This window comes from Syngnathus typhle, linkage group LG2, assembly GCF_033458585.1.
Source record: "Syngnathus typhle isolate RoL2023-S1 ecotype Sweden linkage group LG2, RoL_Styp_1.0, whole genome shotgun sequence".
Lineage (NCBI taxonomy): Eukaryota > Metazoa > Chordata > Actinopteri > Syngnathiformes > Syngnathidae > Syngnathus > Syngnathus typhle.
This window is the reverse complement of record NC_083739.1, coordinates 5,599,316-5,624,275: the sequence shown is the minus strand read 5'-3', so window position 1 is coordinate 5,624,275 and position 24,960 is coordinate 5,599,316. Positions and strand designations below refer to the sequence as shown.

At 44.0% G+C, this 24,960-nt stretch overlaps 5 protein-coding genes across 11 annotated transcripts; 4 read left to right on the top strand and 1 right to left on the bottom strand.

Moving 5' to 3' along the window:
* Positions 1-1,988: 1,988 nt before the first annotated feature.
* On the top strand, positions 1,989-7,751 carry LOC133150032 (collagen alpha-1(VIII) chain-like). Of its 3 annotated transcripts, none has more exons than XM_061272312.1 (4): positions 1,989-2,148; positions 5,007-5,153; positions 5,280-5,526; positions 5,627-7,751. In XM_061272312.1, exons 3-4 carry the CDS (start codon positions 5,283-5,285, stop codon positions 7,546-7,548), a joined length of 2,166 nt encoding a protein of 721 aa, XP_061128296.1. In that variant the 5' UTR covers positions 1,989-2,148; positions 5,007-5,153; positions 5,280-5,282; the 3' UTR covers positions 7,549-7,751. The 3 variants fall into 3 exon arrangements, with proteins under 3 accessions (XP_061128296.1, XP_061128297.1, XP_061128295.1); XM_061272313.1 differs by having other exon boundaries at positions 5,277-5,454; XM_061272311.1 differs by having other exon boundaries at positions 5,277-5,526.
* Positions 7,752-7,907: 156 nt separating this feature from the next.
* Positions 7,908-9,915, top strand: jagn1b (jagunal homolog 1b). Its single transcript, XM_061272337.1, has 4 exons — positions 7,908-8,517; positions 9,169-9,266; positions 9,326-9,398; positions 9,459-9,915. The coding sequence occupies exons 2-4, from the start codon at positions 9,178-9,180 to the stop codon at positions 9,846-9,848; spliced, it is 552 nt and encodes a 183-aa protein (XP_061128321.1). The 5' UTR covers positions 7,908-8,517; positions 9,169-9,177; the 3' UTR covers positions 9,849-9,915.
* Positions 9,916-10,582: 667 nt separating this feature from the next.
* On the bottom strand, positions 10,583-12,738 carry LOC133150043 (PI-PLC X domain-containing protein 1-like). Of its 3 annotated transcripts, none has more exons than XM_061272329.1 (7): positions 12,597-12,738; positions 12,339-12,475; positions 11,965-12,090; positions 11,682-11,837; positions 11,420-11,532; positions 11,270-11,340; positions 10,583-11,178 (listed from the first exon to the last, which is right to left on the bottom strand). In XM_061272329.1, exons 1-7 carry the CDS (start codon positions 12,685-12,687, stop codon positions 10,943-10,945), a joined length of 930 nt encoding a protein of 309 aa, XP_061128313.1. In that variant the 5' UTR covers positions 12,688-12,738; the 3' UTR covers positions 10,583-10,942. The 3 variants fall into 3 exon arrangements, with proteins under 3 accessions (XP_061128313.1, XP_061128314.1, XP_061128315.1); XM_061272330.1 differs by having other exon boundaries at positions 12,339-12,424; positions 12,597-12,736; XM_061272331.1 differs by lacking the exon at positions 12,339-12,475.
* Positions 12,739-12,780: 42 nt separating this feature from the next.
* LOC133150042 (growth/differentiation factor 8-like) lies at positions 12,781-17,761 on the top strand. 2 transcript variants are annotated; one of them, XM_061272328.1, is made up of 3 exons: positions 12,781-14,108; positions 14,973-15,337; positions 15,904-17,761. In XM_061272328.1, exons 1-3 carry the CDS (start codon positions 13,778-13,780, stop codon positions 16,282-16,284), a joined length of 1,077 nt encoding a protein of 358 aa, XP_061128312.1. In that variant the 5' UTR covers positions 12,781-13,777; the 3' UTR covers positions 16,285-17,761. The 2 variants fall into 2 exon arrangements, with proteins under 2 accessions (XP_061128312.1, XP_061128311.1); XM_061272327.1 differs by having other exon boundaries at positions 14,970-15,337.
* Positions 17,762-18,860: 1,099 nt separating this feature from the next.
* stat1a (signal transducer and activator of transcription 1a) lies at positions 18,861-24,943 on the top strand. 2 transcript variants are annotated; one of them, XM_061272309.1, is made up of 24 exons: positions 18,861-19,016; positions 19,376-19,503; positions 20,031-20,175; positions 20,441-20,536; positions 20,610-20,693; positions 20,773-20,851; positions 20,938-21,029; positions 21,177-21,328; positions 21,409-21,567; positions 21,653-21,745; positions 21,833-21,892; positions 21,969-21,989; positions 22,082-22,172; positions 22,358-22,399; positions 22,480-22,569; positions 22,643-22,741; positions 22,905-23,040; positions 23,122-23,177; positions 23,319-23,416; positions 23,511-23,650; positions 23,718-23,906; positions 23,989-24,064; positions 24,146-24,199; positions 24,325-24,943. In XM_061272309.1, the coding sequence occupies exons 2-24, from the start codon at positions 19,376-19,378 to the stop codon at positions 24,326-24,328; spliced, it is 2,184 nt and encodes a 727-aa protein (XP_061128293.1). In that variant the 5' UTR covers positions 18,861-19,016; the 3' UTR covers positions 24,329-24,943. The 2 variants fall into 2 exon arrangements, with proteins under 2 accessions (XP_061128293.1, XP_061128292.1); XM_061272308.1 differs by having other exon boundaries at positions 24,146-24,236.
* The last annotated feature ends 17 nt before the right edge of the window (positions 24,944-24,960 follow it).

Below are 24,960 nucleotides of genomic sequence, written 5' to 3'. Positions count from 1 at the left end.
AGGGAACTTGGCCGCGGCGAGCATTATTACGCTTTCAGTAACTGCCGTCTGTCGGGCTGATATTTAACCTTGAGCCTCAACTGCATTATTTTTTTTCTTTTTGTAAGCCGCACGTCCACAAATGCCGTAAATGCCTTCCTTGTCCTATTATTAAGAGTAATGATTCTTAAGCACCGAACCACTGTGCTTGTTGGCCTCTGTTGAGTCCAAGCATCCCGCATCACGGCTGCTCACTTTTTGGTCTGTCAACACCGCCTGCATGGAATCTGCCTGTGTGTGTCTCCACCGAGGCAGGCCAGTAAAAACGAGCTCTGCTGGCATGCGAAGAGAGAGCACTTTTGGTTTATCAAAGCAGGACAAGCAGAGCCCAGGGAACCCCTGACCCTCAATTTCCTGTCAGCCTTGCATTATGTATATCAGCTTTTTTTTTTTTTTAAGCGGAAGTCCTTAAACCATCAACATAGGTTAAAACATTTCAATTAAATTATGGATTAATTTGACTACAAATAATTTTGGCAGAGAGAGAGATTTTGATTTATCTCCCCCCCCCCCCCCATACCACAAAAAACTGGCAATTCGAACAGGGGTGTGTGGACTTTTGATAGCCACTGTAGCTACAACACGTGTTGAGCCATATTTGCTCCAAAGTAAACGTCTCGAGGATCACATTACCCCAAAACACTTTTTAATTAGAAAGTGCAGTGTGAGCCGTCCTTCCTTGTTTCCCTTATGATGAAGTCTGCTGGAGTTAGCTTGTTGTTTGCTTTGGAAAGCAGCTAACAAATCATCCACACTGTAGCTACAATCCAACAACACACATTTAAGATGCTTTCCCACTTGATGCCGGCAAGTTTATTAAAAAAAAAAGGGGGGGGGGGGTAGTTGAGCGGGACACAATAGTCGACTTTGATTCTTGACACATTGGAAAAATTCCACCCAATGCAGAAATTGGAAAGATTTTCAGTGATTTCAGTTCAGGATCTTTTCCAGTGGTCTGTCCTGGATGTACTTTCTATTTTCTTTTGATCGGTACGTGTATTTGTGGTAGATGTGAAGAGATTAAGGCGCAGACAAAAAAGCAGCGAGACGATGTAATGACTGGGAAACTCTATCTGAAGATTTCCTCACTGACCTTGTAACTAAATCCCTCCACATGTTTTCTTTCAACCATCTGAAATGTCTGTGACGTCATCGTTTCCTTTTCTTCCCCAATGTAACAGCCAGAAAAATTAATACTTTAATTTTTTTCCCATAAGAGGAAATTCAGGTTACTCTCCAAGGAGAGATGTCAGTGTGAGGCTTTCGTGTCTTGCTCAAGTGTGTGTGGATTTTGGAGATGTGGAAAGTGATTTCCAGTAATCCGTCCCAATTTTGCCCTTGGAACGTTTCAATGTCATGCACAGTAAAAAAAAAAAAAAGAAAAGAAAAAGGGCAGCATCTTTTGCACCACGTGGTTTGGAAGTAAAAAAAATCCCACTTAACAGGTTTCATGCTTGAAAAAGTGGAGACTAAAGAATATTGCAAAAGAATATATTTGCGTTGGTTCGTCCTGTATAGCTGTGACGTCACGACCGCAACTGTTTTCTGTGACAACGACTTTAAATCGACATATGCGTGTGTTTTTTTGTCCTGGAGCGGCTAAAGTGATTTTTTTTTTTTTTTTTTTTTTTAAAGCAGCACAAAAAATGATTAATGTGAACCATCTGTTCGTCGTGGGAAATGGCACATTGAAATAAGCAAGAAGTTGAGCAAAAGTTCAAAGACTCGGTCACAATCTCACAGTTGGTAGAAATGATGCAGTTTATGTTTTTTGTTTTATGACTTACTGGTAGTTGCATTGTTGTCTCATTGAAATGCGTCATAGTGATGCTAAAATGTTTGGCTCCGGGTATTGTCGTATCGAGTCACAAAATTATATTTTATATCGGATGGAGATTAACAATTTAATCGCAACTTGATATTATTGAGGCCGACCGAAGTATGTTCCAGCAAACAGCTGACCGTTGTCCTGTGGATATTTTTTCTACAGTATTTGGGCTCCGTCCTCTGCTTCCGCAGCTCCTCCCTCCTGCACATAAAAGCCTCACCACGATCAAAGTTTGGTGCGACATCCACCCACTCTGCAATCGGGCAGCAACTTACGTGCAGGTAAGAAGTTGTTGCAAAGTTGTTGTTTTGTGTGTTTCTGGCATGTCTGGCTTCAGCCTCACTTTTTTTTGCATTATCTCCTTGCCGATAATAAAAGACTCAGACTCAGAAACGAGGCTTCCTCGCCTCAAACCTGCATTGTTTTGTCAGCAGTGGAAGAATTTTTTGTGCATCCAGAATGTGAAGTGATCATCATGCAGGGCGTGAAAGCTGCCAAACTAAAACTCAGCGACGCGTGTGTTTGTCTGTCCCGATTTCTGCGTGCGCACCTGCCAAGTTTGACATGGGATGGTCCTGATGATTTTTTTTTCAGTGCTTAATTTGATTAGGGACTTACTTTTGTAAGAAAAAGACGTGACAAGCAACAACACGTCATCTTGACATGCTGGAGATTGGCAGCGCTTGTGTTATTGTTGGATCTTGTCATTGACGGTTGCAAAGGAGGGAGGACCAGACGCTTCCCTGAGCAGGCCCAGACTTTTCTATTTTGCTGACTTGTTATTGTTAATGTCTTTGTCCTGTGCCCCACATTCGGTTCGCTGGCTCCCTTCTGCCTCCTGGACAGGAAGAGTTGATGTAGCTCGGAGGGAATGTGCTTCTTGATCCCACCACACTGCTGCCTGTTTTTTTGTTGAGTCATAGACATGCTCCTCTCATGCAAGTTGGGTTGGAAAATACGCTTTGGTAATTATCTCAGCTTTGCTGTTTGCAGATTGAAGCCGGTTGGGTTCTTATAGTTGAGCTCGTAGTTGCAGTATTCTATTGGAACAACATTTGGCCTCATATTCTGGGTCAAGACCATTGGGCGAAGTTCTGAGAGATTAGGTTCTGATGATACCACCGGCGGATCACCGGCTGGGTCTTACGTACGTGGGCCTGACTCAATCGACCTCTTAATATCACCACAATTACTATTATAGAAATTATACAAATTGCAATATAGTGTAATTAAAATGAATAATAATAAAACTGTCCCATCTGAATCAACAGGAGCAAGCCATATTAATATAATGTATAAAATAAAATACCGTTTTTTTCCCATGTATAATGCGCACCCTAAAAATGGCATGTTGATGCTGGAGAAAAGCCTGTACCCATGTATAATGCGCACCCCAGATTTTAGGACAATAAATTAGTTAAATTTTGCGCATTATACATGGGAAAAAACGGTACATCATATGCACCAGAAATGCTGGTTATTAAATGTATTGAAGGTTGCAATGTTGGAAAAGAATTAGTTCTCAACAATGTCTCCTCTGTATCGCCCACTAATATTAATATCACGATCTAGAATTAAACTATTGCAGCTGTAAATGTGAGAATTTCCCATAGTGATCGCATGTTATTATTGGCCCATCCAATCCATAAAATGCGGCCGAGTGCCTTTGGGAGCCAACGTAAATAGGAGCCAAAGCAAGCGCACAAGGTTCTGCCGAGAAATTATGGCTGCGGAGCGTGCAGGGAAATCAATCCAATTGTTGACATTTGTCGGAAATGAAAACTGAGGCGAGACGGAAGGTGACGTGGACATTCGTCAGACACGTTGTGCGTGTGTGTGTTACATTGTGTATTGGAGGCACGACTTCAAAATGGATGCTCACACACACACACACACACACAGGTGCCTTTCCCAGATGTCTTGGCCTCGGTTCTTGTTCGCTGATCAGCTGAGTGTTGCATGTCAAACATAGTCTGGGCTCCGAGCACATTGTGCTTCAAATACTCTTAAAGTAAGCCATCTGGAAGCATCAGGTGGGGCTTCAAAAGGCATCTGTGAGGTTTTTTTTGGTGCCAGATCCTCAACATCATGCAAGGAAATAAGAGAAGCTAACTCATTTATTCTGGACGGTCTCTGGTGTGTATTCACCTTGACGAATGAGCTCGCTTGATCCAGTCGGTTCGGATTGATGCATTCTTGGAGGTCAGATCCAACCTGAGTTTAGGGTCCAGAAACATTTCAAAGCTCTGCACATTGTTTTTAACATTCCACTGAAAGAGACTGGTCTGGTTCTCAAATGTGTTGATTGTTGAACGATGGATGATGTGCCAGATGGATCACAACTATTAAATTCCAAAAGCGGTCAGTTTGTTATTGTAGTTATTGATACTTGTTTTTTTTTTCCCGTTACCACACAATAATATATTCAACAATTATCAGCGATTTAATGAGCGGTGACAAAATATGGCGCTGGCAAAAGCTTATTTAAGCCTGGCCATTTTTTTTGTTTTTTTTCTTTACAAATAAAATGTATTTAAGCTACCAGCTTCTAAATGTGAGAAAAACAAACAATTAATTATTAACAACCTTCAAAAATAATTTTACAAAAAAAATCAAATCAAATAAAAAGTGACAAATTTTCAAATTTGCATTTTGTATCATTCCAACAACAGAAATATTTATATATAATATATTTATAACGAGACTTCCGAATTCAAAAGAACTTTTGAACGTGATAAGGAAGTAAATTTATTTTGTGGATGTTAAAATATGACTTTGAAACCTCCACTGACTGAATACTTTCCCATATCGGACCAGGATGATTCCTACAGAATGAGGAATAACCTAATAACCTAAGTCTTGCAATATATTAGATCCTTTTTATTTTATTTTTTTGCGTCAAACCCAACGCTTGGCCTAGAATGTGGCTTTCCATCACTGCTCACCATGCTTCATTTAGTTATCCTGCTGCTTTTCCTGGACCATAACAGAGATGATCTAAAACTTGTGGGGTTCTGTCCATGGTGCTGGATCTTTACATTGGGAATCAGTTAAAGAAACGCTTGTGACAATCGTACGTCACTACAAGGTGAAGAAGAAACTATTTGATCTTGAACTTACCTGTAATTCATTTTTTTAGACAGAGCCGAGACCAGACCGGACCGGCGTCGTCTCTACATGGCCACCTCCCCACTCATGCCTTGGAAACGAGTCCGAGAAGCAACCTAATGTAAGGCGGGCCAGGCAGTGGACAAAGACGTTTACTCGGCAAGGAGAACTCTGAAAGGTTCTGCTAGGTTTATTTTTTTTTCTGTCACTCTGCCATGAAAAATATGTTTAGTCTATTTTGCTATGATGTAGCAAAACTGATCCACTTCCTGGTTGTATTTTATTGTTTTCTTCTCCACAGTAGAATATGGTTCCTGCAGTCCTCCATCCCATCCACATACTCATCGCTGTGGTCCATCTGGCCCACGGTGGCGCATTCTCCAGAAGCAAAACATCATCGCAACAATACCAGCCGCAACCGCAGTACAACGATGGCCATCCACAACAGCCCTTCTCAGGAAACGAGATGCCGTTACTGGGTCAGTACGGTATGGAGCTCCCTCAGCTTCCATTTGAGTTGGGCAAAGAGCGGCTATTGACGGAAAGCAAAGGTCTCTCTATTTTCAAATGAAATCACTAAAGATCTGAGGACTGATTCTTCATCTGGATTGAATCCTCACCTCTCATGACCAAAATGTCTTTGTTTTTAAGGGCAAACATTCAGAGGAGCCAAAGGTCCACCTCCCCATGTTTCTAGTGGAGAAGGACCTCCTGGCATTCAAGGCCCACCGGGACCTCAGGGACCACCAGGGCTACCAGGACAGGGATTGCAGGGAATACCAGGAAAACCAGGTCCCACTGGTCCTCAAGGGTACCCGGGAATAGGCAAACCAGGACTGCCAGGATTGCCTGGAAAACCAGGAGGACCTGGATTGCCTGGGCCACAAGGTGAATCAGGACCTAGTGGTCGTGAGGGCCCAAATGGACTTCCTGGTCCTCAAGGACGTCCGGGTCCACCTGGCCTCCCTGGAATTGCGAAGGTTGGAGGTCAAGGTCTGCCAGGACAGCTGGGTGTTCAAGGTGAGCCGGGTCAAAGAGGTCCTCCTGGGCTTTCTGGTCAACCAGGCCTCAAAGGAGAAAAAGGAATTGGCATACCTGGTTTGCCTGGGTTGAAAGGACCTAGTGGACCACCGGGTCCACCTGGACATGTTGGGATGCCTGGGATTGGCAAACCTGGTGTGAATGGTCATCCCGGGCATCCGGGAATGCCAGGAAAAGTTGGTGCTCGTGGACAGCCGGGACCAGCAGGACCACCCGGTGACAAAGGCCAACCGGGTCCACCGGGCTCATCTGGAATTGGAAAAGCAGGGAAAGATGGCTTTCCTGGTCAACCTGGGCTTCCTGGAAGCAAAGGTGCACCGGGCTCTCCAGGATTACCAGGAAGTCCAGGTTTGCCTGGTTATGGCAAACAAGGCTTTCCAGGACCCATGGGTCACAAAGGACACAGCGGTGTTCCTGGATCAACAGGTCTAAAAGGAGAAAAGGGTCATGCAGGCCTTCCAGGTGTTATTGGTCAGACAGGTTCTAGTGGCAGACCTGGTCAGCCAGGCCCAATGGGGCCACCAGGCAGCATTGGCTTCCCAGGGCAAAAGGGTGATGATGGTGATTTTGGGCCGAAAGGAAATCCTGGATTGAAAGGGGATTCAGGGTTACCAGGCCTTCCGGGACAGCCAGCCTTCATGGGCGAGGTCGGACAACCTGGACCGAGAGGATTTCAAGGACCCGTGGGCCCAAAAGGGGAACCAGGTAACAGGGGTTTAATTGGTGCCCCCGGTACAGCAGGATTACCTGGGCCAAGAGGAGCAGTAGGCCAACCTGGTGATAAAGGCCATCATGGACCACAGGGGATCCCAGGACTTTCAGGACCAGGTGGTCCAATAGGACCTCCAGGAATGCCTGGTCTAAAGGGGGAAATAGGCCCTTCTGGTTTACCAGGCTATCCTGGTGAGGGAACACCTGGACCGGTGGGTCAAATTGGTCCTAAGGGTAACACTGGCCCTATTGGACCTCAGGGACTTCCTGGACAACCAGGGCAACCTGGACCCCCTGGTCCTCCAGGACTCCCTGCAACATATCCTGACCTCAGCCAAACCCTTGCAGTGTCGGGTCCATACAGTGGTCAAAAACAAGCGTACAAAAAGGCAAGGAATAGTGGCAACACTGGTGGAAATGCCTTGGAGATGCCAGCTTTCACAGCAAAGCTCACAAATCCATTTCCATCTGTCGGTTCCCCCGTGATCTTCGACAAAATCCTACAGAATGGCAACCAGGACTACAATCCTCAAACTGGTGTTTTTACATGCAGTGTACCAGGGGTTTACTATTTTTCTTACCACGTCCACTGCAAAGGGAGTAACGTGTGGGTGGCACTGATGAAGAACAACGAGCCAATGCTGTACACTTACGATGAGTGCGTCAAGGGCTTGCTGGACCAGGCATCCGGTAGCGCTGTGCTCCCGTTACAGCAGGCTGACATGGTCCACTTGCAGCTGCCGTCTGAGCAGGCAGCAGGACTTTACGCCAGTCAGTACGTCCACGCCATTTTTTCGGGATACTTATTGTACCCAATTTAATTGAAAGCACTTGTATTTAAAAATATCATGACTGAAGCGGCAAATGAAGTGAACCTGTTTGGATCTTCAAAAAGGATCTTCACTGTGGTGAATGTTTTATTTGGGGATTATGAGAAGATGGATGAAATGACAATCGGCCATTGTTGTTTACTTTTTTTTTTTTTTTGAAATCATATAAAAAAAAAAACAACGATTGACTCATACTTCAGCCTCATTGTTTTTCTTTGCATACAAACATTTTGTTTGCAGGACAAATTCTGCCAGGTGTTAAATTCCTGCTAAAAATTAAAGAAAAAAAATATATATTTAAAAATATATTTGAATTTGAAAATTGTAGCTCTTTTTTTTTTCTTTTCTTAATTTGTAAAATGATGAATGTAAATGAACTGATTAGTTCAATAATTGTCAATGTCAAATGATTAACACTATGGTGGTACACAAAAGAAACACTGTTCAAAGTTTTTTTAAGACACATGTAGTACAGTTTAGTTGTATTTAGCTATCAAGTAAAAAAACATTCACATTCATCTTACAGCTCTGGATGTCATAGAGAAATTGTATGTGCAATACTAATGATTTTAATTGAAGTATAATTTGGGCCGGGGTTTCCCTTCTATATTTAATCAGTGTTACTGCTCAAACTGTGTATGATGCCATAATGACATAAAATATTAAACATACCTTTCAGGAGTAAACAAAAAAACTCTGCCTGGTGTTTACTTTTGTATTTATACTAGTTTTGTTTTATTCGTTTTCGGTGGTGCTTGCCGCTTAGTGTAAAACGTCACGTATAACCATTCCAAAGCAATAGGTGGCGGTAGTGTGCAATTATAGTTTGCAACCGCCGTTAAAACAATAACGAAGAGGTTTGTTGACCAATCAGTTGGCGATGTTGACCGCTTTCCTCTTCCGTACACCGGAGCCGTCGGTGTGCACAATCTTCCCAAAGTTAGAAGAATCGACGAACACGTAAGTACAATTACGTCGTCTTGAACTTAAAATAAATGTTTGTATTATATTCATCGCACATAAATATCGCCATGTGCCAGCTAAGTGCTAGTTGGTCGCTGTTGACGATGCATTTTGCAAGCTGTTGCAAGACAAAACCCAAATTAATAACTCCAGGACAGCCTTTATTAGAATTAGACCTGCTTGGCAATGGCTTTTTAGCCAAGTTAATGCACGGAGTGCAGTCAACCCAAAAGTGGGGGAGTGGAACGTGTAGTGTTGATGAACTGATTTGACCTCTAAACGGTCAGACACCTTCAAAATAATTCAACTGGCCTCTAAAGCAACTTTCTCTGTCTGCAGGCGGCTTTGAATACGCGATGATCTTATGAGAATTCCTTAAATAAAAACACTATTCTGCTTTGCATTGTAGTTCAACGCAAGCTTTACTATGGAAGCAAGTTGCTACCACATTGAAAAAAGTTTTAGGATTAAGTCGAGTCACTTTGTTTCATTCAATTTCACACCCAAGAAATTAGATTTCCACATCAGAACAAAAAACGAGCAATGTTAGATCACACAAAATGTTAGCACGATCTCGTCAAATGAAACTCATGACTTGAGAAATAACACAAACATAAAACAGTAACTTTTGTATTGTCCGTCATGTAGAAGCGAGTCATGGCTTCCCGAGCGGGACCGCGCGCGACAGGCACGGACGGCAGTGACTTTGAACACAGAGAACGAGTGGCCTCACACTACCAAATGAGGTAGGGAAGTCATATCTGTAATCATATCGGTAAGATAAATACATTATGGGTTCTTCCAGCGTGGCCCTCAAGTCCGAAATCCGGAAACTCAACATGGTCCACTTGCTGGTGTGGGTGCTGATGGCAGCTCAGGTAGAATCGCATTGCCGAGTGACCGCTGAGTTCCTTCTTAAGTGTCTCGTTGTGGGTTAGGTGACAGTGAGCCAGCTGAGTCTTGTGTCCCACAAAACTGTCGCCTCACCGTACCAGTGGGAGTACCCGTACCTCCTCAGCATTATCCCCACCATCTTCAGCTTCATGGCTTTGCCCCGCAACAACATCAGCTACCTGGTCATCTCCATGATCAGCGCCGGGCTGTTCTCAGTGGCGCCGCTCATCTACGGCAGCATGGAGATGTTCCCCGTGGCTCAGCAGCTGTACCGACACGGCAAAGCTTACCGCTTCATCTTCGGCTTCTCGGCGGTGACGATTATGTACTTGGCGATCGTCATTTCCGTGCAGGTGCACGGCTGGCAGATCTACTACAGCAAGAAGCTGCTGGACCAGTGGTTCACCAGCACGCAGGAGAAGAAGAAGAAATAAGCCGGTGGGCTTGGAGAAGATCCATTTGTGGCTGTCCAAAAATAAACTGCGGCAAAAGGGAAAACTTGTCTGTTGACCGATGCAGCTTTGTATTTGATGACTCTGCGAAAAGTTGTTTGACAGCTTTTTGTGCCTTTTATATTTTATTTGCATCGTTTTCCTTCCGTGAAGTCTGCCGCCATCGGTGCATACTGTACATGAAAGCTCCTGGCATTTCATCATTCTCCAGTAAACTGTTGTCAACACTGTTCTTGTCACATTTCTTTCTCCTCAAAGTGCGGCAGTCGTTTCTACCGAATACTAATCAGACGTGAATTGGAAACACAATCAGAAGCCATTGAGTCATTGAAACCTGACTTTGAAACCCTAACTCTAGTTTGAAACTCAAACTACTAACACTAACACTCTACCCCCTAACCCAAAGTAAGTTGGTTTTCGTAAATTATCTTTTAATGATCCCGTTCACTTCTGGCTTTCATTGTGATGGCAACACTTTGTTTCTTCTCAACATTTTCAGCATGTACTTGATGGTACGACGGACTGTGCATGTGCAGATGAACCATGTTTGTGAGGCACTGGTCAAATCCTGCCTTGGGCAGTGTTCAGTCCAATTTCTTTTCTCATCTAATGTGACTCAGTTGTCTTTTTAATTTCAAAGTCTTTCAGTGTTCCGTTCTGTGTTTAATGTGATGGTAACACGTTTTCGCTTTTTAATAACACATTTAGCAAATCTATACATATTATTTATTTATTTATTTATTTATTAAAGAAGCCTTACGTTACATTTTATTTTGTAAAAAAAAAAAAAAATTTTTCTAAAAAAAACAAACACCTTACTATATACATCATATACAGTATGTCATTTCCAGCAACTGAAAGGAAACAAATTCACAATAGCACTCAAAATATAAAAATATACAGATCTCAGCTCGGGCATCAACTAATAGCTTGTTTGATAACACACACACATCACCTTGCAGCAGCTAAAAGCCTCCTTCTCCTTGTATGGCCTGCGCATTCAAACTTGAGTACGTGTACGGTGATCACACTGACAAGTGCTGATTGTCTTGCAGTCTTTTTTTTTTTTGTCTCTGTCAGCACCGCCCTTTGTAGTTGAGGCCAATGACACGATCGCAAAACCGAGCGACGGCAACAAAGTCGCAGCAGATGATATTGACGCCTTCTGCCTCAGGCCCCGGACGTTGCTCTCCCACCCAGTTGAGGAGCGCAGTCAAGGCCTTGGTGGTGATGCTCCTCATGTTTTGGAAGGGATGGAGGAGGACAAACGCAATGTTTTCCGTCAGGTTCAGGCCGCTGACGTAAAAGCCAGCTGGAGAGCAGACAACAGTCAAAACGAGTCGAGTGGGCTGATGCATTAAGGTCAACTGTGTGTGCTTTTTCCACAGATAGATCCAACCTACCTGGTCTTCCTTTTTGCTTCTGAGCCTCCAAGTAGGAAATCACCTTTTTTGGATCAGTGCTGTCAGCATACCTACAGAAAAAAACAATGTCCACATCATCATCATGGAGGCGCTGGGCTGGTATGTGCCGATAAGTCTGCCGTTTAATACCAGTAAGGTATTTCGGTCCACAGCTCGGGATGATGCTGGAGCACTTCCTGGTTGTCATAGGAAATGATCACCTGTTGACGTTTGGACCAACAGGACCGCAAGGTGGGACGATCCTGCACAAAAAGTCCATGATCTCATCATTTTAAAAAAAAAAATTACAATTAACCTTTGACCTCCCTTGGCCACATTCAAACAAACGACATGAATTTGTAATATTTTTTTTTTTACTCATGGTGATCAGTGTGTAAATGACTAGACTTACCTGTGGGGAGCAGAGCTTTGGTCCGAAACGTGATATGATGTACTCTACAAGTTCTGTGTGGTCACTCGGGGTCAGGCAACTGAAATGTGAACAGCAAACGATCACGACCTCTTTAGGATGTGCATCCAGCCAGGTGGCCAGCTCATCCAGAGCCTCCTGGTGACGACACACACATGCACGCACACACATTTGACCAAAACATGACACTCCTATTCACAATTTAATTTCACCAAATATTTTGCATTTGAACAGGGGTGTGTAGACTTTTAATGTGTGCGTGTACCTTGACAGTCTTCCTTGTATAGATACCGTGGGCAAAGAATAATTTGCTGCACTCTTTTGGCTTCCTGGCAATCCGCAGGTCCAAGAAGCGAATTCCGAGGCCACACTGACGACTGAGGTCAGCTTGCTGTGGTCAGAGAGGAAGAAGATCATAAACACACGACACGCACACTGGGAAAGAGTTAGGATTACAAACTAAGTTTAGGGTTTTAACCGTGACTAGTAACTTACTACCATCTCTGATCCAAACATCACATCTACTTTTCAGGATCTTGTGGAGATGTGGTAAATGACAAAACAAGGAGCTGAAGGCAAGTCATGTCTCTTTTACTCTTCACACAAAACTGATCATTTACAGAATAAATCGGGGTGTACCTGCGTGGTGGCCCAGCGGAACACGCAGGGCCGTATTAGGCAAGGAGCAAGTTTGTCCATCACGTAGAGGAGCCACGACTCTGATTCTACGACAGGGGAGGACACGTCGAGACAGAATGACATGCTGTCGTGGCTCCCTACGAGAAACGTGCATATATCGTCGAGATTAGATTGATCGATTAAATGTAAGATAAATATTAAGCATAGGACTTCCGTATTTTCTAGTGTGTAGGGGTGGGATTATTTATTTTTGCTAACCAGGGATGGCCAAATTCCACAGCGACACGTCAAGCAGCTCATCGGGTAATTGTGACATCCAGTCCGAATTTCCGCAAAGTCTGTCCTCCATTTTGTGTTTGACATCTTATCTTGTTTCAGTCAGGCTACATATTTTAGTTTCTGTTTACATTCTCAACTCAAGTCACGTGAAACAGCTTCAAGTGTTCTTCTTCTGTTATGTCTGTAGCGTGTCGTGGACGCAGCTTCCTCTGTTTCTGCCCCCTGGTGGCTAGAATTAATATTGTTTTGTATTTTACAACACTTTTTTTGAAGTTATGTCCCATTTAAGCATTAGACTTGTGCTGTTTCAAGGATTTTATAACTGTACTTGTTTATTACACATACATGCTATTAATTAGTTACAGCAAAATAAAACATCCCAGTCCCGATGTTCGCCTGTCAACCAAATAGCTAACCCAAACCTAACCCTAACTCGTACATGAACACTGGTTCAATAAAGGTTGGGAAACGCTGGACCACAGGGAGCTGTTCAAACAAACCTGTTCCATAGCTTAGTGGCGCCCTCTAGTGGTTCACGCTCCACTGTCAATAACAAAGTTTCCGAGCCCAAAAGTTTTGTGTTCACGTTGCAATGGAAGTCCCTGGGACATTTATGACAATCGATGTAGAAATGTTCAAATGCCAGGTTTCAGTGACATTTAATAATGGAGACCAAAATATATCATTTCACATTCCCCACGATCTATAATTATAATAAAGCTATGATTTCTTATTTAGAGGGCAAGTCAAAGCAAACAAATGAGATGAAGTCTGTGCACGCAAAGTTAGAAGTGATGATGTGACTGTGCTGAGAATTAACCAATGACATTCAAACGCAAGTTCAATGTAGATCAGTAGACACCTGCCACCACTTAAAGCGCCCCAGATCAACCCTTAAAATTCTACTGAGCTTTTCCTAACTTTTCGTTTATCTCCCTAGTAACTAAACACTTTTCAGCTGCAGTTGAAAATACAAAAAAAAGTATGAAACTATTTCTATAAAACTATCTCAGGCATCATACGGTATTTAACAAGGGGGGGGGGGGGGCAGTCCTACCTCTTTAAATCTGCTTTGAGATCAAATAGCCAATCATAGAGTGCTGAGGGCAGAGACAACATTTCATTATATAGTGTCAACCCACCAAGCACTTGTGTCCAAGATGCTCCTCTTGCTCAGTGTGGCTGCTGCCATTCTATCTGCGGGCTCCTCCAAGGAGTTGAACCGGACCTCCGAGCTGATGCCGGAAGGCATAGAAGCGTGCTCGGCCTGCGAATTCCGCGAGCACAGCAAGCAGATGAGGCTGTACAGCATCAAGTCGCAGATCCTCAGCATCCTACGGCTGGAGCAGGCACCCAACATTAGCCGGGATATGATCCGCCAGCTGCTGCCCAAAGCGCCGCCTCTTACGCAGCTCCTGGATCAGTACGACCCGCGGGTGGAAGATGAGGAGCACGCTACCACGGAGACCATCATCACCATGGCAACCAAGTGTAACTAACCCAGCACATTCATTTCCTAAACTATAAATTGGGGGCAGAAATTGAGGAAGTCTCACTTTACAAAGCAATAAGACCATCTGTGAGTGCAACTTGTATTTGGTGGTGTATTTGAATTTTCGGGCATGTTAGGTTCACTCAAGACTTCATTGTCCTTAGAGTAACAGAGTCCTTAGAGTAACTTAGAATAACTAACGTGAAAGTAATTGGTTGCCTATAAATGCTCTGTAAATGGTGAGCAATCAGACGTCAGCTCCCTCTAGTGGTACGCGAAAGAATACATCACCGAATTAAAACGAGATCAAATCAATTTACAACATAAAATACAATCGATCACATTAAAATATTTATTTAGGCACAGTACGTTTTAACTGAATGATTAAATGCTGTCATCTACAGTTTTTAATTTCCTTACACACTGCAGTTCAAATGTAGATTAGTTGTATTTTACTTTGACGTGCATTGGTATTTAATCTTCAAGAGATATTACAATCAAATTGTTTTGGATGCTTTAATCAAGTAGCATTTTTAAATTAATCTGCCTGTATTGACACAAATCCAAGTTAACTCTTTTTTTTTCTCCTTGAAGCACAATGGCTCTTAACCAGAAATTTAGTGGCGCAATTTGAAAATTTACAAAGGCACATGGATCAAAAATTCACTTGCAAATTAGAGGGGTAGTCTAGAGTCGGATTTACAGTAAGGGCAGTGTTACTGTTCAAACTGGCCACACGATTGACATGGCTTAAAATAATAAGAAACAAAATTTGGGGAATGGCTGTTATAATTTGACCTATAACAGGAACGTGGAAATTGTTGATATTTAGTTAAACACTTGCTGTGAATGTTCTCCAGCAGACTCCATCGCAACGGGAAGGCTGTCCTATTGCCTGTTCAGCCTCAGTCCAAAGATCCACACAGAGAACATTCTGAGCGCTCAGCTGTGGGTTCATCTGCGGCCAGTCCATATGGTCACAACCGTCTTCCTGCAGATCTCACGACTGAAACCCGACAGGGAGGGAAACAACACCCGGGTCAGAGTGCGCTCTTTAAAGGTGGACACCGATGCCGGCGCCGGTTCTTGGCAGAGCATGGACATCAAGTCTCTGCTGCAGGCGTGGCTGCGTCAGCCAGATAGCAACTACGCTATCGACATCAATGCTTTCGACCCTCAAGGAGAAGACCTGGCAGTCACGTCAGCAGAGCCTGGAGAGGAAGGCCTGGTGAGGGCACCGTGTAAAACCGTTTCAGGGATCCCAATCGGCCCGCTAAACAATACGAGAAGAATCCATATCGGCAGGCAGAGTGATGTAACGTGATTAGCATATGGACTTCATAGTCAGGAACGCCAGGTTCGAATTGGGTAGATCTTCCGTCTGCATTTTAAAAACACGACTCTTGGGTTAGCTGAAGAGTACAAATTGTGACTAACTCGTGATGAGTCCCAAAGTCAATTGGCAATAGGAGCAATAGAAAATAAAGCTCTGGGAAAATTAAGAGAATGATCAGTTTCTCCAATGCAGATATTTGCAGTATCCAGGCTGTTTGAATAAAATGATCATTATTACTTCGGTCAATAAACTGATGACATTGTCATGCCCGGATTCCATCTTCAAATATCGCCATTTAAAATGACATGAAAAACATGCATGTCGATAAGTACCCCCCAAAATTGAGCGTTTTGGGTTTCTGAGGTTTTTCTGCATTTTTGTTGTTGCTGATATGCAAACGAAAAAAAACATCGACGTTCCATTCATGTTTAACATGTCATAACCGATTTCCTTTCCAGCAACCTTTCATTGAAGTCAAAATCCTGGACAGTCCAAAGCGATCCCGTCGTGACTCGGGTCTAAACTGCGACGAAGAGTCAGCGGAGACGCGCTGCTGCCGTTACCCGCTCACTGTGGACTTTGAGGAGTTCGGCTGGGACTGGATCATCGCACCCAAGCGCTATCGAGCTAACTACTGCTCGGGAGAGTGCGAGTTCTTGCACCTGCAGCAGTACCCGCACGCGCACTTGGTCAACAAGGCCAACCCACGCGGCACGGCGGGACCCTGCTGCACACCCACAAAGATGTCGCCCATTAACATGCTCTACTTCAACCGCAAGGAGCAGATCATCTACGGAAAGATCCCGTCCATGGTGGTGGACCACTGCGGTTGCTCCTGATGCACTGATGGATTTCAAGCACCTTCAGCGATTTGTAACGTCAGCAGAGTACTGTGCTGGATGATTGGACAGCGCTACCTTGACTTAATGAGGATTTTTCTTTTTAGTTAGGGGGGGGGGGGACACTGCTTCATAATTTCTTTGCTTTGTGAAACTAGATCTGACCGAGTAAAATTGAAAAAGGGTACACTCGGATCTGCCCTCCATCTGCATTGTGTTGCTAACCTGCTAGCTCTAACAGCTCAGGAGCTAGCCACGATTTTGTAAAAACAAACTAGTGATCCAAGAAAGAGTAAAATTCTGACTGACATGCTTTCATGGTGATCAAGCCAAATCCACGTAAGCTTCAATCAGGCACACTGTGACTTTTGGCGTACAGTAAATACACTTCAAGCTGGAGTTGCTAGCAAGAATTGAACGTAACCTCACTTCAGTTCACTGACGTATGTAAATGGCAGCTCATCAATGCCTGACTTGTTGATGATGGCATGTGGCCAAAACTTAAGTGTCTGGTGTATTTTTTTTGGAGGAGGGGGGGTTTAAAAACAAACAATGAACTCATATCAGCGAGCTTATCAACTTACTTGACCTGATTAGAGCTGTCACTTGTGTAACTTCGCTTGCAGTCGTATGCGGCCGTCCACATGTTAAGACATAAAGCGTTGTTGTTATTGTTGTACCACAGCAAACGCTATCTTTAATAAAAACGGTTTATGTCTTTATATAGCCGACACAATTTTTTACATAATTAAAATAGAATAGAATAGTATAGATCTTTATTGTCATTGTCACACATGTACAACGAAATTTAAAAAGTGCCAATCAGTGCATGAAATAGAAAATAAATAGAATAAATAGAATAAAAAGATTAAAAAAAATACAAGCTAAAACCCCACAGAAGAACATACACGGACATAATCCTTTTTTTTAGCGGCATTTAAAAAAAACTGTTGGCGAATCACAAAAATGTGTTATTTGAGGGAACTGGAACAATAGGAAACAATGATTAGCTAGGAGCATGGTCACCAAACAATGTAAACTCATAAGTCAAGGCAACACTGTATTTGGTTTGATACAACGATGCGAGATGTGTGGGCCGCCCTGCTGCTTTCTGTCTGGTTTGTTTTGGCCCCCCCAAAAAAAAGCCTGCAGGATGTCAAGCATGTGCCTTTATTTGATCAACAATGAACCCAGTGCTCTTTCCTCCTTGCTAGCAAAACAAATGCTAAGAATCAAACGCCATTAATTTATTAAGAAACTTAGGGAGGCTGTGTATATTTTGTAATCACTTTATAGATATACTTGAGCGAGCAATAGTTTTCATATTCATCCAAACACGAAAAAGGTCTGGAGAACGGTGATTGGTATTGCACCATTCTTATCCAATTCAATTCCAATTGGTCGTTGTTAGGTTTGGAAAATGCAAAAACTGACGTTTTTACACAGTCTGTGAAATTCCAGGCCTGCAGGAACTAAACTGAGAGAAAAGAAATAAGAATAAAAATAAATTCATCTCCACAGGAGGTTTTGTCTTGATTTGATGCTGAGAGCAGATGTCCTGGCTGTTGTTGTACTTCACGGGGATTTGTGACCTAAATGCTCAGCTGGAACAACAAATGACATTTCTCTTAATTATTGCCCTGAACTTGAGTTCACATCCTGTGATGTTGAGCTGTAGCAACACAGTATGTCCAAGTTGTCACTGCACGCAACTGAAGCACCATCAACGTAGGCCTTGTCTAATGGGGACTTTTCAGTATTATGACTCCTTTTAACAACTTTAAAAAACATTACAATCTGTAACACCAGTAAATTATTTAATTAACTAATTTATCTTCTGAACCGTACGGAAGAGGATTAGGGCCAGTGAAGAAGAAGAAAAAGGGAGGCGGGGTGCCAAGTTTCTGACTTTCTTTTTCCTCAGAATTCTGACTTAAGAAGCAAGACCATAATTCAAGATAAAACAAAACCTCTTTATAAGCATTTTATTTACTTTAAGCAAAAAAAAATCTTAAGTCGTTTGGAAACCTACACCAGAAAGGAACTTTTAATTGGGAATTGTGTTATCGTATAACACTTTGTGTGAACGTTATTGCGTCTATTCCAGCGACAGAACGCTGCAACACATTGCATTCCTCAAATTTCTGTTTGTCTGCTGTGAGATAATATTGCATTCATAGAAACTATAATTTAGATATATAGCGCCCCTAACTCCCACAAGTCAACGAAACAAGCGTACATTGTAGGTTTCGTTTTGCAGTTTCTTTCGGTTTCCCTGAAAACACGTGGTCGTCACCCTGGCCGTTCCAATAATTGGTACTCCCCCTGTCAACGAGTCTTTATTTCATTTTAAATAAAAATAAATATACATTTTAAGTATAATTACAACACTAAAAAATACACGGAAAAAATATTCACATTTTTACGTTTGGTCTTGTGCCGTACCAATCCATTTGAGACACAATAGCTCAACTCGGTAGTCTTAGGTTAAGGGGTGAATCCGGCAGGTCTGAACAGCCGCTCTTCAACAATTTGATTGGCTGTTCTAAGAGATGGGCGTACTATCGGCATGCAATCTTGACGGTGATTGGTTACATTCAGTGACATAGGCAAACTGACAAAAATCGCTGTCAGAACAAAAAACAAGAAGCCAGAGGAGGAAGCAGAAGAGAATAATCTCCTGTTTACTTTTTCCCATTCTGTTGAGTCTTAGTTCTACCTAATTATAGACGGTAAGTTTCAATATTTGTTATCCTCCTTATTTGGAATGTTGTACATTTGCGTGCTTAGTCAAGTAATACAAGTGAGCCTCCTAATAAAACAAACGTATTTTGTTGTAAACCTAGCAAGCAACTGCACGTAATGTAGTTATTTAAATAGTTACTATAAGGACAAATTGACGGTTGTCACCCAAAATGAAGTAACTAGTACACATACTGTACTTCAGTTGATTTTATATATATACACATACACTATATACAAACACACACACACACATACAAACATACACACAAACACGCACACACACACACACATGCGCACAAACACACACGCCTTCATGCTTTGATTGAATTTACCCATTGTGTTGGAGATGGCTCAGTGGAACCAGCTTCAGATGCTGGACTCCAAGTACCTGGAGCAGGTGGATCTGCTGTACGATGACTCGTTCCCCATGGACATCAGAGCGTACCTGAGCAAGTGGATCGAGAGCATCGACTGGTGAGGGTCTTCAGACCGTGTACATTCTGCGCATAGTTGACCGCAAAGCACAGCGGAAATCATCAAGCGGTTAATGCTGACAAACAAAAGCAAAACGCCATAGACAGGTTTACAAATATCATCAGTGTTGTTGTGTTACAACTTGTGAACACAACAGTTGTGACTGCGTCCATGTCCACAATATAATTTATCATCTAAATAAATGGACAACAATGAGTGTCAAAAATCAGCATTGCCCAACCAAAATAGGAATAAATATTTTCTACAACCTGCAAATAGGTCAATCCATGGAGGCCGAACTGCCAGCATCAAATCTTAACTGACGTTGCTCATATAGTCAAAGTTGCATGACACGCTGGCAATAAATAGAGGCTGGAATCGGATTGAAAAAATAAAATCTGCCCTTCCCATATGCCGGACACACAGCTGCACCTCAGAGGAACGAAGCAATAAATACATTTTCCTGGAACAAATATTAGAGTCTAATATTTAGTGTTGTGATCAATGCATCTGGTGTACATCTTTAGGGACTTGGTGATGGATCAAGAATCATTAGCCATCGTCCGCTTTCATGAGCTCCTGGCCCAGCTTGACGACCAACACAGCCGCTTTTCTCTGGAGAACAACTTCCTGCAGCAACACACTTGCCGCAAGATCAAGCGCAATCTGCAGGTCGCCTCCACCCACACAACATGAATATGCACAAAATAAAGGCAAACGCAAATGATAAATGTTGTTTTGTTTCTCAAGTTTATTTTTGTTTTCAGTATTCAAATGTTTTCCTCGTACTATACTACTAGTGAGATCATTTTTGTTTCGTTTAGCATTTTCAGCCTCTATCTTTCACAAAAGGCCCGGCCGGCACTTGAAATGACCTTGTATATAACGCGATGAGAATGAAGCTAATCTGTTCGGCTCTGATCTGCTTTGTTTCCAGGATAAATTCCAGGACGACCCGGTGCACATGGCCGTGGTCATTTCAAAGAACCTCAAAGATGAGCGTGCGATCCTGGCATGCGCAAAGAGCACCATGGTAAAACTACACTTATACTTGGAACAAAGCCACTGAACGGATGGCTTTGGATTGACAAGTGTGAAAATGGCAGGAGGGTGAAGGGATGGTGTCAGGCATGGTGGTGGAGAAGCAGAAGCTGGATGGCAAAATGAAGGAGATGAAGGAAAGAGCTCAGGTGACACATTTACCACACTTGATACTTCAGGTTCCACTTTGGGGATGTTGCCAATATTCTTCTCAAATTGGTGTCTCAGTTGGCAGATCAAACCATCAAAAACCTGGAAGATCAGCAGGATGAATACGACTTCAAGTTCAACACTCTGAGGAACCGAGGTGAGACCCGCCAACGAGGCTAAGATGCCAGCGTGCGTACGTGTGGCGCCATTGGAGGTGTCTTAAAAGCTTGTGCGTTTGCGCAGAGAACGAACTTCATGACATGATGCCCAAGGAAGTGGAGAAGGAGAAGATGATCATCATGAAAATGTGCTTGGATCTGAAAACAAAACGACAGGTTGGTTCATCCTTGGATTTATGCCGGCAAAGGCTTGTCGGCAAAAAATAATTACTGAAATACAAAAGATTTTGGTCCAAGCGGGCTGTTTTTCTACTAGGAGAAGATGACGGGCCGACTAAGTCACGGCAACCTTTATGTTCTCAGGACGTGATGGTCCAGCTGACGGAGCTCCTGAATGTGACTCACGCGCTGGTGTCGGACCTGATCTCCGAGGAGCTGCCCGAGTGGAAGCGCCGGCAGCAGATTGCCTGCATCGGCGGCCCGCCCAACGCCTGCCTGGATCAGCTGCAGAACTGGTGAGCGCCTCCGCCGCCCATGTACACTCGGACCACGACCCGAGAGATTTTCTCACCGCCAACTCGTGGTCCCCCTGCAGGTTCACTACGGCAGCAGAGACCCTCCAACAGTTTTGCCAGCATCTCAAGAAGCTGCAAGAGCTGGAGCAGAAGTTCACGTACGAAAACGACCCAATCACCCTGAAGAAAGACTTACTGGAGGCCCGAGGCCTGGAGCTGCTGAAGAACCTCTTCTCCAAGTAATGTCTGCCATCCACTCCCAGGCGGCCAGTCAGTTGTCCATGCGTTGCGCTGACGCGTCGTGCGGTTCTTTTCTGTGAGCAGCGCTTTGGTTGTGGAGCGGCAGCCCTGCATGCCCACCTACCCTCAGAGGCCGCTGGTGCTGAAAACCGCCATTCAGTTTACGGTCAAACTACGGTAAGAAAAAAAAAAAAAAAAAAACATTCGGCAAGTTCTGCGTTTATGCTATATTCCATTTTCTCTCACTCTGCGACGTGTCTTCAGGTTCCTGGTAAAGTTGCCCGAGTTTAACTACCAGCTCAAAGTCAAGGCAGTCTTCGACAAGTACGATCTCACGCTCCCACGCCAATACGTTGTTGTTGTTGAACTTGTCAATCATGTGCCGTCTTGATCTTTTTAGGGATGTGACAGACAAGAAAGGGTCAGTGTGTTTGAAACGCAGCCGTCAAGTCAAGTCGCCTACATCCTTTCGTGCGGAGCGGCAGCGAGCGATCCATGTGTGTTGTCTTTTAGGTTCCGCAGGTTCAACATCTTGGGAACAAACACTAAAGTCATAAACATGGAGGAGTCCAATGGCAGCCTGGCAGCAGAGTTCAGACATCTGGCAAGTATTGTTTGATTTCACCGGCTGGGGTAATAGACACTAAATCTGGTGAAATTCATATTCCCAGTTCCTTTTTCCCATCATTTTGACAAGGAACAACACGACCGATTGAATGTCGGCGTCAGTTTCTGTTTGTTTGGACTATTTGCAGGATGTCCACTCAAACTGTCCCTCTTCCCCCACAGCAATTAAAAGAACAGAAAGTTGCAGGAAACCGAACCAGTGAGGTAAGGATTGTTGACTGTGGTCTTTACCACTCGGGTCAGTCTGCGGAATACTCTTGACACGGGCGTGTCGGTGAGTCTAGGCTCCATTGATCGTCACAAAGGAGCTTCACTCGCTGAGCTTTGAGTCGGAGCTGCAGCTCAGTCAATCCGGAACCAGGATCAAGCTGGAGGTGCGCATTGTGGTAGAGGACCGCTCTCGCCGCCCAAAAGAAACAAACGATTTGCCCCTTGTCTGCGTCTCAGGCGCTGTCGCTGCCTGTGGTGGTGATCTCCAACGTGTGCCAGCTCCCCAGCGGCTGGGCCTCCATCCTGTGGTACAACATGCTCACCAGTGAACCCAAGGTAAGCACATCTCCACACTCGAGGTTGGCCACATAGATGGAAGCTTGTGCGAGCAGCCACACTTCAAATGTTATTCTGGACTTGAGGTTCATGCTGAAATTTCACCCCAAAGCCGTCACTGTGTGAACAGTCAAAGAAAGTCCCTTTTGGTCTCCCCTGCCAGAACCTGCAGTTCTTCCTGTCTCCCCCGGCAGCCAAATGGTCCGAGTTGTCCGAAGTTCTGGGCTGGCAGTTCTCCTCTGTCACCAAGCGAGGCCTGAACCAGGAGCAGCTCAACATGCTGGCTGACAAGCTGCTGGGTCAGATCCACCGCCGCAACTTGCACCCACACACCAAAGCATGGAAACGAGCCTCTTCTTGACATCTTCAACTCTCTGCAGGTCCCAAAGCACAGAGGAACCCAGACGGTCTAGTTCCTTGGAACAAGTTCTGCAAGGTGAGACACGGAAGTAATCACAGAGCCACGTCTATGGGCAAAATGCAAATCCTCCTTTCCGACTGAGGTTTCGCTCGTTGGCTCGCGGTGCCGTGAGGTGACGAGCTTGCGTCCACTAAGACAAACATTGCTTTCGTGTAGCCTCAAAATGCCAACGAGAAAGGCTTTTCCTTCTGGTTGTGGATCGAAGGCATCCTGGATTTGATTAAGCGACACTTGCTTTTCCTCTGGAACGACGGGTGAGTTGTTCCTGTGTGGAATCTCGAGCGGCCTTGCACACGCTCTTCTCTTGATCAAAGTTGAAATATGGGGAGGGGGCGGGGGTCTGTGCAGATTCATCCTGGGCTTCATAAGCAAGGAGCGCGAGAAGGCCCTGCTGAGCGACAAGTGCCCGGGGACCTTCTTGCTCAGGTTCAGCGAGAGCAGCAAAGAAGGCGCCATTACCTTCACATGGGTCGAACATGACATACACAGTAAGCTCCTCTTCTCACGCTTCACTCGGGTGTGTTCAGATGATTCCGGCATGACTTTGCCTTTCAGGCAATCCCATCTTCCACTCGGTGGAGCCGTACACAAAGAAAGAGCTGACTGCCGTTTCGCTGGCCGACATCATCCGGACTTACAAGGTGATGGCGACCGACGACATCCCCGACAACCCGCTGCGCTTCCTCTACCCCAACATCCCCAAAGACGTGGCCTTTAAGAAGTACTACACCAAAAACTCTGAGTGTAAGACCTGCCTTCTTTTCTTTTCCCCCATTCAATGGGGACACTATTAAATGTACGCAATTTGGGTCCGACCGGCCTCCAGCTCCAGAGCCCATGGATGTGGACAACACAGAAAAGAGCGGCTACATGAAGACTGAGCTCATATCTGTCTCACAAGTGTAAGTGAGTTTTTTCAAATGATGAGTGTGTCGCATGACTGAGCTCTTGACTCGACTCTGACTCGTGTCTCCACCCCGCAGACATCCGGCCCGACTGCAAGAGAAATTGCTGCCCATGTCGCCCGATGACTACAGGTACTTGGAATCGGTCAGTCGGGCAGATCTCAAAGTGGTGAGGCGAGGCCAGCTTCAGGATGAATCCAATGTACCAATCAAAGCAATCCAACCTAACAATGTCTTTTTTGTGTCTTTCTTCCCAGGTGACAGAGTTGGAGGATCAAAACTGAGCTGCTCAGCCCTGCTTCCTTCCAGCAGACTACGTGTTAATTCTTGAGATTGACAAACAAGACACTCTCTTACTGTGTATATACAATACAGGATTCTAGAAATGCGTGCAAAGAAATGAGAAACGTTTCTCATGCGGACGACGCACTGTGGTGACATGGTGAACATCGCAATCACTGTTGAACATATGTAAAAGTTAATGGATTATATTAAAAAGTATCACTCAATTTAGTTTATTACTATTGAGCAATGAAAGGTAGAGCTTCCTTAATAGACTGGGTCTCTGAATGGGCTTCTGAAATGTGAAACCAGCTTGTTTGTTGGTGCACTTAGTCACTTGAAGGTCTTGTAAGAAGTGGCAAAACCTTTGTACACACACCAGTTACATTATTTTTGTCCTTGGTCATAATTTGTCATTTTAGCATGTCCCTCCTTAGTGTTTCGCTAACTACGCTGTGTGAAATAAGTGGCGAAATATTGCTCGGTGTAAACATTGTACACTTATAGTAGACTTATAGTCGCTGAACATTATATAGTACATGTCCCTTCACACTGTCATTATGTGGTATTGATAAAAAACTGTTATCAGTTAAATTAGTGTACGACCAGTA